Source organism: Rhipicephalus sanguineus, chromosome 6, assembly GCF_013339695.2.
Source record: "Rhipicephalus sanguineus isolate Rsan-2018 chromosome 6, BIME_Rsan_1.4, whole genome shotgun sequence".
Taxonomy (NCBI): domain Eukaryota; kingdom Metazoa; phylum Arthropoda; class Arachnida; order Ixodida; family Ixodidae; genus Rhipicephalus; species Rhipicephalus sanguineus.
In genome coordinates this window covers 150267728-150279971 of record NC_051181.1, presented here as the reverse complement: position 1 = coordinate 150279971, position 12244 = coordinate 150267728, and the positions used below count along the sequence as shown (strand labels likewise).

The following is a 12244-nucleotide window of genomic DNA, read 5'->3' as shown; positions in this document are numbered from 1 at the left end:
TGAACTCGTTTGCTTCGTGAACATTTATATTGCATTACCAAGAATGAGTCTGTGAATTTTCTTGCATGTGCCAATTTGTCTAGTTTTTGCGATTCTTGACAAATGTCAAGAACCACAAATTTACTCGGTTGCGTCAGACTGTGTGAACTTCGCATCGACGCCTTCGCAACGGCGGTGAAAATCCGATGGCCGATCACCGCAAAATCGGGCGAAAAAGGCAAAGAAGGCTATAATTGGTGTGGGGTTTTGCGGCTGCATCCAGCCCTGAACCCTTTAGGGATGAGGTAGAGACCCAAAGAGATACGTCTTTACTGGTACAAGCCTCGGCCGCAACTGCCCGCTGCCAGCGGCTGCCGCGTGACACGAGCGTACATGAGATCGTCGTTGTCGTCAATGCGCTCACAGCCGCCGAGCGCCCCCATACTGCCCTCTCCCCTCGGGAAAAGCGGGGGAGAAGGACGTGGGCTACTTAGCACCGGTAGCCCGCACAACTGTCCTGGCTACCCTTGGCCACGGCGGACAGCACGTGGCGTACACGACCACATGCCGGCACGGGTCGTCCACCACGTCACCAACTCCCGGAGTTGTCCATGGCAACTGGAGACTCCGCTTCCACTTTCGGGTCAGTGGTCGCCGTGGCAGTCGCCTTGCTGCCACTGTCTGTGGTTGGCTCATCTTGCGTGCTGTTGACCTCCGGCTCCTCCTTGTGATCGGCGGGGGCAGTATGGGGGCGCTCGGCGGCTGTGAGCGCGTTGACGACAACGACTATCTCATGTACGCTCGTGTCACGCGGCAGCCGCTGGCAGCGGGCAGTTGCGGCCGAGGCTTGTACCAGTAACGACGTATCTCTTTGGGTCTCGGCCTCATCCCTAAAGGGTTCAGGGCTGGATGCAGCCGCAAAACCCCACATCGGTTAATAATTTCGGAGTCTGCTCAGCAGTTCCTACCGTAACGCGCCGCACCGCCACGGTGGTCTAGTGGTTATGGCGCTCAACTGCTGACCCAAAGGTCGCAGGATCGAATTCCGGCCGCGGCGGTTGCATTTTCGGTGGAGGCGAAAATTTTTGAGGCCCATGTACTTAGATTTAGGTGCACGTTAGAGAACCCCAGGTGGTCGAAATTTCCGGAGCCCTCCACTGCGGCGTCTCTTATAATCCTATCGTGGTTTTGGGACGCTAAATCCCAGATATTGTTGTTATTATTATTATTATTATTATTATTATTATTATTATTATTATTATTATTATTATTATTATTATTATTATTATTATTACCGTAACGCGCCGACACGCATTCATTTATGCCCACTTCCGTCGCAACGACATGAAAACTGACATATTTCTCTTGAAGATACTTCGACGTAAGTAAGGTCGATGCGCACGCTTTAGATAAACGTGAAGGCCGTCAAACCTGCTGTTTTATTTAGGTACCGGTTCCACTCATTAACCTCATCTCGCTGAGACGAATAGCCACACAGAACAGTGAACGATGACGACGAATTCTAGATCTTGCCATGACTTAAACGAGCAAGGTGCAATCTCGATGTGCAGTTAACGTTATTAAAATAGATAAAAGAGAGAAAGCATGCATGCTCACTAATACGAGTTTTGCTATCTAGCTACTCGAAAAGCATTCATACGTGAGCAGCTGCCACTCCCGAAAATCCCACGCGAACTGCTGAAGCTTTGGCCCGAGATTATCATAGTAATACTAGAGCAAGTGGCTTAAATAACTGTTGGGGTTTAACGCCCCAAAACCACGATATGATTATGAGGGACGCCATGGTGGAGGGCTCCGGAAATTTTGGTTGCTTGGGGTTCTTTAGCCTGCACACAAATCTAAGTACATGGGCCTCAAGCATTTTTGCCTCCATCGAAAATGCGGCCTCCGCGTCTGGGATTCAATCCCGCGACCTTCGGGTCAGCATTCGAGCACCATAAGCACTAGACTGCCGCGGCGGGTCCCGCTCTTGGGAATCTGACGCGAACTCATGAAGCTTTGGTCCAAGATTATCACAGTAACGCTAGCGGAAGTGGCTAAATTGCGCGTTAAAAAAATGTGAATTTAGTTTGCTTTGAATTCCGTTCATGTTCCTGAAAAGACGCTACAGAGAAAAAAAAAATACAATAGTTGAAAAATTATAGTAAACAATGCCAAGACGTTTCGTATGTGGTGCGAGTTTGGAAAGCCGGAGAAGGGGCGCAGAAATAAAAAAAAGGGCTGGTGGCGTTACAATAGCGTTCCAGCGGAAGGTCGCCGTGATGTCACAAAATTTGATAAAGCTCGCCTAAATGTTTATTAGTGAAAATTGACTGCATTCTATTTAACATTAGCCGGAGAGCAAACATGACAGATCTCTGAAACTTCTACAGAGCCAAAATGACGCAACTCAAAAAGTAATTCAAATCCGCGACGTCACAGTGGCGTACCAGCCCCGGAGTTTCGGCGCGAACTTTAAAATATGAAATCTCGACTTTTATTTTTCCAAGTAATAGCCGACATATTAACGTGAAATTAACATAAAGATATTGTGCGACGGATATTTTATCAATCTGATTTCATTTGATGCTTCTGTAGTCTCCTTTTTAGGCATTCTGCAAGTAGACAATAGCTGTACTTTGAGTAACCTCTGGGTGCATTCAAAACAAAAACAACAGCGAGACAGGCTGTGGATGCCCTGATATCCCATCGATGAAATTAGAATACTCATAGAACTTTACGCATATTTTCGTAGTGCTCGACTATCTATCGGCTGCACCGTGATCGAGAACCATATGGGCCCATGCCTTCTTGCTCCGACCCCCGCAATCCCCTTCCCTTAAGTAGGGTAGCAAATAGAACAAAGTCTAGTTAAGGTCACTGACATTCCTTCATTTCCTCTGTTCCTCTCTCTCTTGGTTATCATTGTGTTTTCTTTCACCAGTAAGTCAAGCTTGTGACATTGCTCTCGTTCCACTTGAAGTAGTTATACGAAACCCACGTTCGCAGTGGTTTGGTCCAAGTTATTAGCTGAATGATAGTGTGGTGTCAGGCATGGAATGTCGACGCTGATGCATGTTGGACGTTGTCTCTTTCTCTCTTACATAAAGTGAACCTTTTCGACAGCTGGGTCAAGAGTCATTTTTAAGAACATGAGCTTCTTAAAAGTGCTCGCACGAACTGTCTAAGTTCTTTTTCGCATGACGCTCTAGTTGCATAAAGTTGGATTGTTAACATTCCTTTTGTTTTATCGAACGTTCAAGCATAGGAGTGGCCGAAGCATCTAAGAGGCAACCAAATGATCCTTACGCACTATTACCAAAAAAGAAAAAGTAACATGTTTATTGATAAACGCTGAGCCCTTTCACTACTGTAAAGATGAAAGACAGCGAGGTTGTGGCTATGGTGGTTCTGCTCACCACTTGGTAGTGGTATTCGCACGCTGGTACCGGTCGCACCGACGCTTTTGCTCACTCCGGCGTTCCTGAAGGGCGCGCTGCTCTTCTTCTGTGAGGGAGTCGTAGCCATAGGCGTGCGCACAGGGGGGGCAGGGGGGGGGGGCGCAAGGTCAGCCCCACACATTGACATAATAGGGGGAGGGGGCGCTGCAACTAGGGGGGGCGCAATGTCAGCGCCATACATTGACATAATTGGGAGGGAGGCGCTGCGACGAACCTTTGCCCCCCCCCCCCCCTGAAGGGGAACCCTGCGCACGCCTATGGTCGTAGCTACTCCACGTAGTGGAACTCGAAGCAGCGGCTGCACGGTCTGCCGCGGCGGCTTCACGTAGTTTTCGCGCCCGTTCGCGCCCCTGTGCGCGTTGGCGCTCCTTCAATTGCCTCATTTTTCCTCCGAGCGAATGGCACGCGTCTATCACGTAGCAAGTCGAAAGGGCAACTGCTGATAACAACTCTAGCGCGATCTCTACGTCACGAGTCAAAGGAGCACGGCGATTGGTGGGAGGTGCGCCGCCGAGTATCGTGACACTCCCGAAAGAAGCATCGGCTGTGGCGATGGGCAACTGTTATAAGTCACTTTATACATACACCGACGTAGATCCGCCGGCGAAGATTTTTGTTCTATATACGCGTCGGTTTGTCCGCGGACGCGGTTCTCCAGAACCTACACTCTGCGAAAAAAATCGAGTACTTGAGGAGTATTTCTGCCACACAACTATAATCGTTATTTGGCTTGCTCGCGTTTCCTTTCTTGAAAACACGGCTCTCGCCACTTTCCTATCAAGAATAATACGTCACGCTGATAGCGCGCACGCCGTTCGTGACCACGGTGATAACGTAAAGAGTGTGTGCGAGGTAGATGACAATTATAGATGTGTGGCAGAAATACTCCCCAAATACTCGATTTTATCTTAGGGTGTAGCCATATGCATCTTCGCTGCAAAAACGCGCTCTTTATCTACTGTTTCTAGAACAGTAATTGTTTACCTGTTGTAACAGGTCATATAAGATGAGACTGGCATCGTGTCATGACTAGCATGCGTGAAAAATACGTGGCTTCTGCTATCACATGGACCACGTGCGCATTGCGCGTGCCTTATAAACTATACGGCGCAATGAGCGTGCGTTTAACACTTACCGTACGCTTCTCCGAGGACCCACAGCTACCCGTGCGCGATACGTCCGTTCTTGGATTATATTGTTTCACATAGTAACACGCGCAGTCGCCGAGGAATGTCCGGCTGAGGTAACGAAGCACCATGAAACAAGGATACGAGTCCACCGCGTCATCATTTCAAGAAAAAGAGTACGCACGCGGAAAGCTAATGTCCGTCATCAATTTCACCTCGACCGTCTTCTTGGAGACTTGTTGGAAGACGCTAAGTTGACCGTGACCGGGACGCAAGGAGAGATCGTTCGTAAAGCCAGCAATTCACTCAACATGCTCTACTGCCGTAGTGCTTAGACTAAGTCGGCTTGATCACTCACTTTGCGTCAGTTCACTTCGAAGCGCACACGAGTAGAACGCATACAGTCAAATTATCATGGCATCGTCCTTTTTCGCCGGAAACAAAGATTGGGCAGCTGTGACCAACATCTGTCCAGTCTAGTTCCCATTTGCGGCTGTCATCTTTCACTTCACGAATCGACGGCGTCGGCCGCTCCGGCGTGTGGCGTAGCGCTCCAGTTTGTCACTGCCAACGGTCGTTCATCGAAGAAGCAACACGTCACGTACTCAGAGGCTGACACGCGTGGCACACGTCAGGGGCAGCGGAAAGCACTCGGGACCAGCGGCGCCTCCGTGCCGCTGACTTTCAACGCGCCCGCGGCGCTGGAGTGCCAGCGAGCCCATGCCAGCGCCGCAACCACGCGCGCCGGCGTTTCTGATTGAGCTTCCCGAGCGCGCCCCTGGTGGCAGAATAGACGCCGTTGCCTCGGCAAGTTCGTGTCGCTCAATAAAACATAGGACACCCCGCGCGCCAAAGATGAGGGAGCCCCGCTTTCGTGACAAAGACGAAGCTGCGGACTTTCTTGTCTGCGTCGAGACAGACACGTTTCCGCACTTCTCGGCAGCGCCAACTTAGCAGGGCAACTTACGCTATGGCGAGCGACGAAGATAAAGAAATGCCGGAACACTCGTCGACGTACATGGTTGATAGTGGACCCTTTCTCCGTGAGACGCGATTCGTCGACATTCGAGCTGAATGCAACTACCACGGTGTCTCAGCTTTTGTCACTGACAACACGAAGAGAACTCATAACGGGTTTGGCAGCATGATTGTGCGCAACAGTGCAAGCAGGCATGGTTATGAAAGGATAATTGGCAACCGCCCGTTTGTAGCACGAAGCCTCAGTGCAATCCATACGGATTTCCCAGAAAGTAAAGCTTCTTGTTGAAGAAAAAATCGTCCTGGTCCGGGGATCGAGCCCGGGACCAAGGTCTTTCCGGGGCGGTCGCTCTGCCAACTGAGCTAACCAGGATGCTAGCAATTGGCAGCGTTAGTCAACAACTCGTTATTCAACGGGTGGTTGTCAATTATCCCTTTCATTAAGCTTCCGCCACCTAACGGGATTGCGCAGAACTCGTTTTCAAACAGGCACGGTATGAGAGGCGCGTACGTGGGTAGCAACATTTTTACAACGATATGTGCTGTGGGAGTGCGTCTCTGTCAGGATAGGACGTGTGGTGCAAGATGTGCGCGGGTGCATGATTATGGTGGTAATGGTGGCGATGATAATGCTTATGATGCTTTTACATCCTATGGTACGTACAAACAACTGTCAGGGTAGGACGTATGGTGCAAGATGTGCGCGGGTGCAAGATTATGGTGGTAATGGTGGCGATGAAAATGCTTATGATGCTTTTACATCCCATGGTACGTACAAACAACTGTCAGGATAGGACGTATGGTGCAAGATGTGCGCGGGTGCATGATTATGGTGGTAATGGTGGCGATGATAATGCTTATGATGCTTTTGCATCTCATGGTACGTACAAACAACTGTCAGGATAGGACGTATGGTGCAAGATGTGCGCGGGTGCATGATAATGGTGGTAATGGTGGCGATGATAATGCTTATGATGCTTTTACATCTCATGATACGTACAAACAACTGTCAGGATAGGACGTATGATGCAAGATGTGCGCGGGTGCATGATTATGGTGGTAATGGTGGCGATGATAATGCTTATGATGCTTTTACATCCCATGGTACGTACAAACAACTGTCAGGATAGGACGTATGATGCAAGATGTGCGCGGGTGCATGATTATGGTGCTAATGGTAGCGATGATAATGCTTATGATGCTTTTACATCCCATGGTACGTACAAACAACTGTCAGGATAGGACGTATGATGCAAGATGTGCGCGGGTGCATGATTATGGTGGTAATGGTGGTGATGATAATGCTTATGATGCTTTTACATCCCATGGTACGTACAAACAACTGTCAGGATAGGACGTATGGTGCAAGATGTGCGCGGGTGCATCATTATGGTGGTAATGGTGGCGATGATAATGCTTATGATGCTTTTACATCCCATGGTACGTACAAACAACTGTCAGGATAGGACGTATGATGCAAGATGTGCGCGGGTGCCTGATTATGGTGGTAATGGTGGCGATGATAATGCTTATGATGCTTTTACATCCCATGGTACGTACAAACAACTGTCAGGATAGGACGTATGGTGCAAGATGTGCGCGGGTGCATGATTATGGTGGTAATGGTGGCGATGATAATGCTTATGATGCTTTTACATCCCATGGTACGTACAAACAACTGTCAGGATAGGACGTATGGTGCAAGATGTGCGCGGGTGCATGATAATGGTGGTAATGGTGGCGATGATAACGCTTATGATGCTTTTACATCCCATGGCACGTACAAACAACTCGGGATACGCCAAGGTTAGGTTTCAGTTAAAGCTCGAAAAAAATTACACAGCTTTAGTAATTAAACATTAAAGACCTGTGTGATCTGGTAACTTCGTCTACCTCGCTTTTCAGTTCGACTTTCATAACTCTGGGGCTCATCGAGCCGCGTGACCTGAACAAAAACTTGGAGGACGCTCGAGCTTCGCTTTCGAGAGTAGAGCGCGATAGCGTAATCGGGTCCTGTGCGATTCCCAATTCTAGCCTAGATTCGGTTCTCGTTGCATGCCTCACCCGTGCCGTAGGGAAACGAATAACTGTGCCCGTAGCATTGGCCGTTTCCAACTATCCTAGAAAGCCTGTAGCAAGCCCAGTTGTTAAGTTCCCACTACGCCATAATTCTTCCTTTTGCGAATCAACGAAGGGCCCAGTACGCGTCCGTAAGGCAATACGCGCAGCTATAAAGCTGCTCACTTTGTTGATGCTTTTGCAGCTGACGGCGTTTAAATATGTCTGAGCGCTTTGTATACTGGGTGGGCCTCTAAAACACCAAGTTGTTCCGCAAGTCACATGTTTTGACGCCTGACGCGATTCTACGCAACGTTACTAGAACAAAACTCAGTTTAAAAGCTCCGCCGGAGAGGCGGTCCGCGTGGCGGTCGTGAGAACTAGTGGCGCTGCAGTCACGTCTAGCTTAGAGTCACTGGAAAATCAGAGTACCGCAAAAGGTAGGCTGCACGCGGGCAACATTGGGTGGCGGCGGCCATGTCCCTTCCAGACCGTCCGGCGCGTTGCTAGCGCGTGTTGAGAAGTGACCGATCTTTTAGCCTCAGTGCCGTGTTACGCTCTGCAGAACGGCATTATGTGTGTGTGTTTCTTCAAGAGGATATTAGAAGTGATTTCGAGTCATCGACAGGTATGGATCGACTGCGCGGTTAGCGGTGTAACTAATGAAACGTACGGCGAATGTTGCCATGTGCTCGCGAACTCTCTTCATGGCTTCATCAGTCTCTTTTTGTGTCACGCCCGGGTGTGTTCGCTAGGTCCGGATCTGTAAACATAGTTGCATTAGCGCATGACATCGTGCGAGATGTCATTTACTTCGACATTTGGTGAATCTTGACTGTTTGCGCTAGCTTTGCAGTCGGTGTTCAGGTTCACTGCGCTCGATAACGTTATCGAACAACATCGAGAACATTCAACATTGCGTCCTTCGACTGATCGCTGACACATAGCTTGCTTGCGCACCGTGCTTGCTGTTCAACTGGTTGATATGTGTAATAGAAGTTGTGTGTGTGTGCGCTAATTGGAAGTTGTGCGCGACGTCTTGATTCGGAACGCCAGCAGCCGAACGCACGGGCGAATCGACGTGCGGTAGGTAAGGTGCATCTTATCTTGCGATACGTAGAAAATAGGCCATCAAGAATGAATGACATCACTACTTAATTGTTTCATTTCCTATTTCTTGTCGCCTAAATACTCCTAACGTTCCAATGAATTTGCAAATATTTTGCTATGTTCCGACAAACAGTTCATTTTTTTTTTTGGCATTGCCAGCGCGTAAACAGCTGGGGTTCGGTTTCTGCACTGCTGCACTTTTTTTTTCATAATGCACTCTTATTAAAACTTCCTCGGCATGGTGCTTTATGTTCTTTCGATCAGAAATAGCACATCCCGGAATTTTTCAAGCGCATACTACTGCAACACAGTATGTATATAGACCTAGGGCTCGCATAAAATCGACTCCCTCAATGCGTGCGAACTGCTTTTTTTTTTGCTGTGACCATTTCTCATTAACTATACAGTATTTTAAGGGTACGCTCGGAGCAATGCAGCATTAGCAGCATTTTTTTTTCAACAAATTTAAAAATACGCTTGATAACATTGCCTTATACCAAGTTTATCAACAGAGTTCCACGCTTCTGTTTTGTGCAATGTCAAATGATCATGCCACAATTGCCTTCAAAGTATATCAGTAAACAGTTAAATAAATCTTCGATTTCGCTCTCGTGCGTGACATGCTTATAACTCGGATGGCATGCGTAATCTGTTCAACAGATCGAGATATAAACAGCCGAGCAAATAAAGAGGTATGTAGTTTTCAATATCGCTGGCCATAGCGAACCGAAAAGGTGAAGTATCCTGTCGCATAAGATCTTTTCCAGCAAAGTTAGTGTAGTTCACTGCAGGAAGGAGTTATTCGACGGGGGTGAATTCGTTCGGGCCCACTATGCAGCCACGTAGAACGGCGCTCTTTGACACTAATTTTTCCCACACAGCAAACGAGATTCCCAGAGTAGCTCACCAGTAATGTTCAATTGATGGTGAGCTCTTCTGGCATCTGCATGCAGTGGCGTAGCCAGGGGGTGGCACACCGGGCCCGTGCCCCCCCCCCCCCCGAAAATAATGTCTGCTTACGCCCCTGTATGCATGACGTGTTTAAAAAAGCGACGAAGTACTTCTGGGGAGCGTGGTACTGCTAAATGTCCGGCCACGCTCTGCATTGAACGCGCCTGCACCCAAAGCGCTTGGAAGGGATATGGCGGCGAGAGGTCACGTGATGCAAGTAAGCCAATCGCGTCGGAGGCGGCGCGCGGAAAACAGATGCGATACTCTGAAATTTTTCAAGTGACTCTAGTCTAGCTTAGTCTAGCTCCCGCCCCGCGGCTGGCGCTTGTTGTGATCGGCGCCGCCGATCGCGATGTACGAGCGCACGTGGTTTACAGCGTCGTCTGCACTTTGTTAGCTCGTCATTTTTGCGACTGTTCTTGTCCAGGCTTAGCGTCTTGTACGAAGACACGTGCCTGATGTACGAAGCGTATAGAGGGCGAACAGATTCACGGTATGCCGACTTGCTTTGCGCCGGGCTGCAAGAGCGGCTACCGCAACGACGACTCCGCTTCACGACACTTCTACGGACCTCCAAAAGACCCTACGCCATTCAAGCTTTGCATCGCAAAGATAGAAAGCTTACTGCGAAATGCAAGATCTGTGACGTTCAGTTTGAGAGTGACGACATTGTAAAGCACTATCGTCGTGTCGTTGCGGGACAAGAAGTTTTTATCCCGTGTGGAAAGTGGGAACTCGCGCCAGGTGCCGTGCCGCGCTTGTTCCCAGCACTTCCACCCCACATTTCAAAGCCAAAATGTTGGGGGTTTAGGCGCAAATCCCCCCCAAAACGCACGGCGTCCCGCGAAAGCCCAGTGCCCAATTTGGAGGAGCCGCCAGAAATAGAACAGCAAAACGAAAGGCAGGCGATTACTTATATGCGCTATACCGAGACTGAGAGTTGCATCACACTGACATTCGATCAGTTGTCAGCTGTCGCTATGCCTCCAAATCAGTGGATTTTCGAGAGATTTTACGACGAGGTATTGAACAAGATGTGCGGAACATTTTACACTCGCCGTCTCGGGAACGGGCTGCTCAGCGCAAAAATTTGACACGGTACACATAGAAAAGACGAGGACCAGCGCTGGTCCTCTTCTTTTCTATGTGTACCGTGTCAAATGTTTTGCGATGAGCAATTTAATAATAGAATACCAACTAGCCCAATCCCACACTTTGCTTCGGGAACGGAGACTTACTTGTGCAAAAAATAATTGTAGTTGACGAGCAGTTTAACTGCGTAGTGAACGGCTACAGCACGAAACGCAAACCGCTGTCGTACAGTGTAAGAAGTGCTGCGGGCATGGAACATCTGCTCGGTGAAGTTGAAAAACTGAAGTTGAATGCTGAAGACTCTTCTAGCGACAGAGTAGGCGCGAATAACTGCTTGGTGCTCACATCACGGCCGATCTGTTCGAATTGTTTAAGGTACCGTAGTAGGATGCGACGTAGAAAGATGAGACATCGAAAATACAACTATCCGCTGAAAAAATTGCTCAGAGACATCTATTCGATGTAATCGCACACTGAGATTTCATTTACCGAGTTCTCGTAAAATTTTCCGATTTTGGGTCAGTATCCCTTTAACCGTCGCGAAAACGTGTCTTGTAAACATTGCAAAGCATTGGTGATGTTTTTCGATGACGTTTTTTTTTTCAATAACTTGTAGAAACATGAGTACTGTTTTTCTAGAACGTTTCTGTATCTCGAGTAAGTACGCTTCTTTGTACAGGCTTTTACGAACGTGTTGGGTTTTTCTTGGTCTAGATAAGACGGCAGCGGCTAAAATTGTGGTGGTAGTTATACAAATTACGCTGAAAACCCTCATTCGCTTAGAAACACCTATGCTTGGAAGTTAAGCGCAATGTAGACAGCTCAAATATTGTCACAGGGTCGTGACGTCGACGAAGGCAGCAGTCAGCAGGTCCGAGATGAAACTTTTTATTTGGCAGAACTTGTGGCCGGGAAACTGAATGTCAAACTACAGCAATACACTGATAGCGGCGAACAGAGCGTCGACCGTCGATCAACTGACAAGCGGTCAAGCGCCATCGGCTTTTATACAGGCGCTATCGAACTTTCCAGCGATATCGCTGGTGGCGGCGTTATCTCTCCACAAAGCTGGAACATTCGCGTGCAGCACGCAATCCTACCAAAACGATCTACTACAATCGCGAAGCTTCTCGAACACTGCTTCGCGGACAGCCTCGAGCGTTGATAAGCGTCCTTGCTGGTCAAACCCGAATACAGCAAAATAAAACAAGAGTGGGCGTGGCAATATAGACCGAACATCGATTCTTAGCCAATCAATGAACAAACGCACGCGGGCCAATGCATACAGACGACCTAATGCATATCCACCTAAGTAACCACCTAACTAGTACAATAATAAAGTTGCCGCGCAGTTGCCGCGAGCAACTGCGCGGCGGACCGCAGCGTTATGCCGTGGCAGCAGCGACGCGCCGATAGTGGCGCAAGACGGAACTGCAGCGCCGCTAGTTCTCGCGACCGCCGTTCGGACCACCCTCCTCCGCTGGCGGA

General features: G+C 48.8%; 1 protein-coding gene across 1 annotated transcript in view; it reads right to left on the bottom strand.

The window, feature by feature from the left end:
• Window positions 1–568: 568 nt before the first annotated feature.
• Window positions 569–12244, bottom strand: part of LOC119397634 (uncharacterized) — a 35229-nt gene continuing 23553 nt past the window's right edge. Inside the window, 1 exon segment of the mRNA XM_037665061.2 lies at window positions 569–741. Within this exon segment, the coding sequence (XP_037520989.1) occupies window positions 569–741 (173 nt within the window).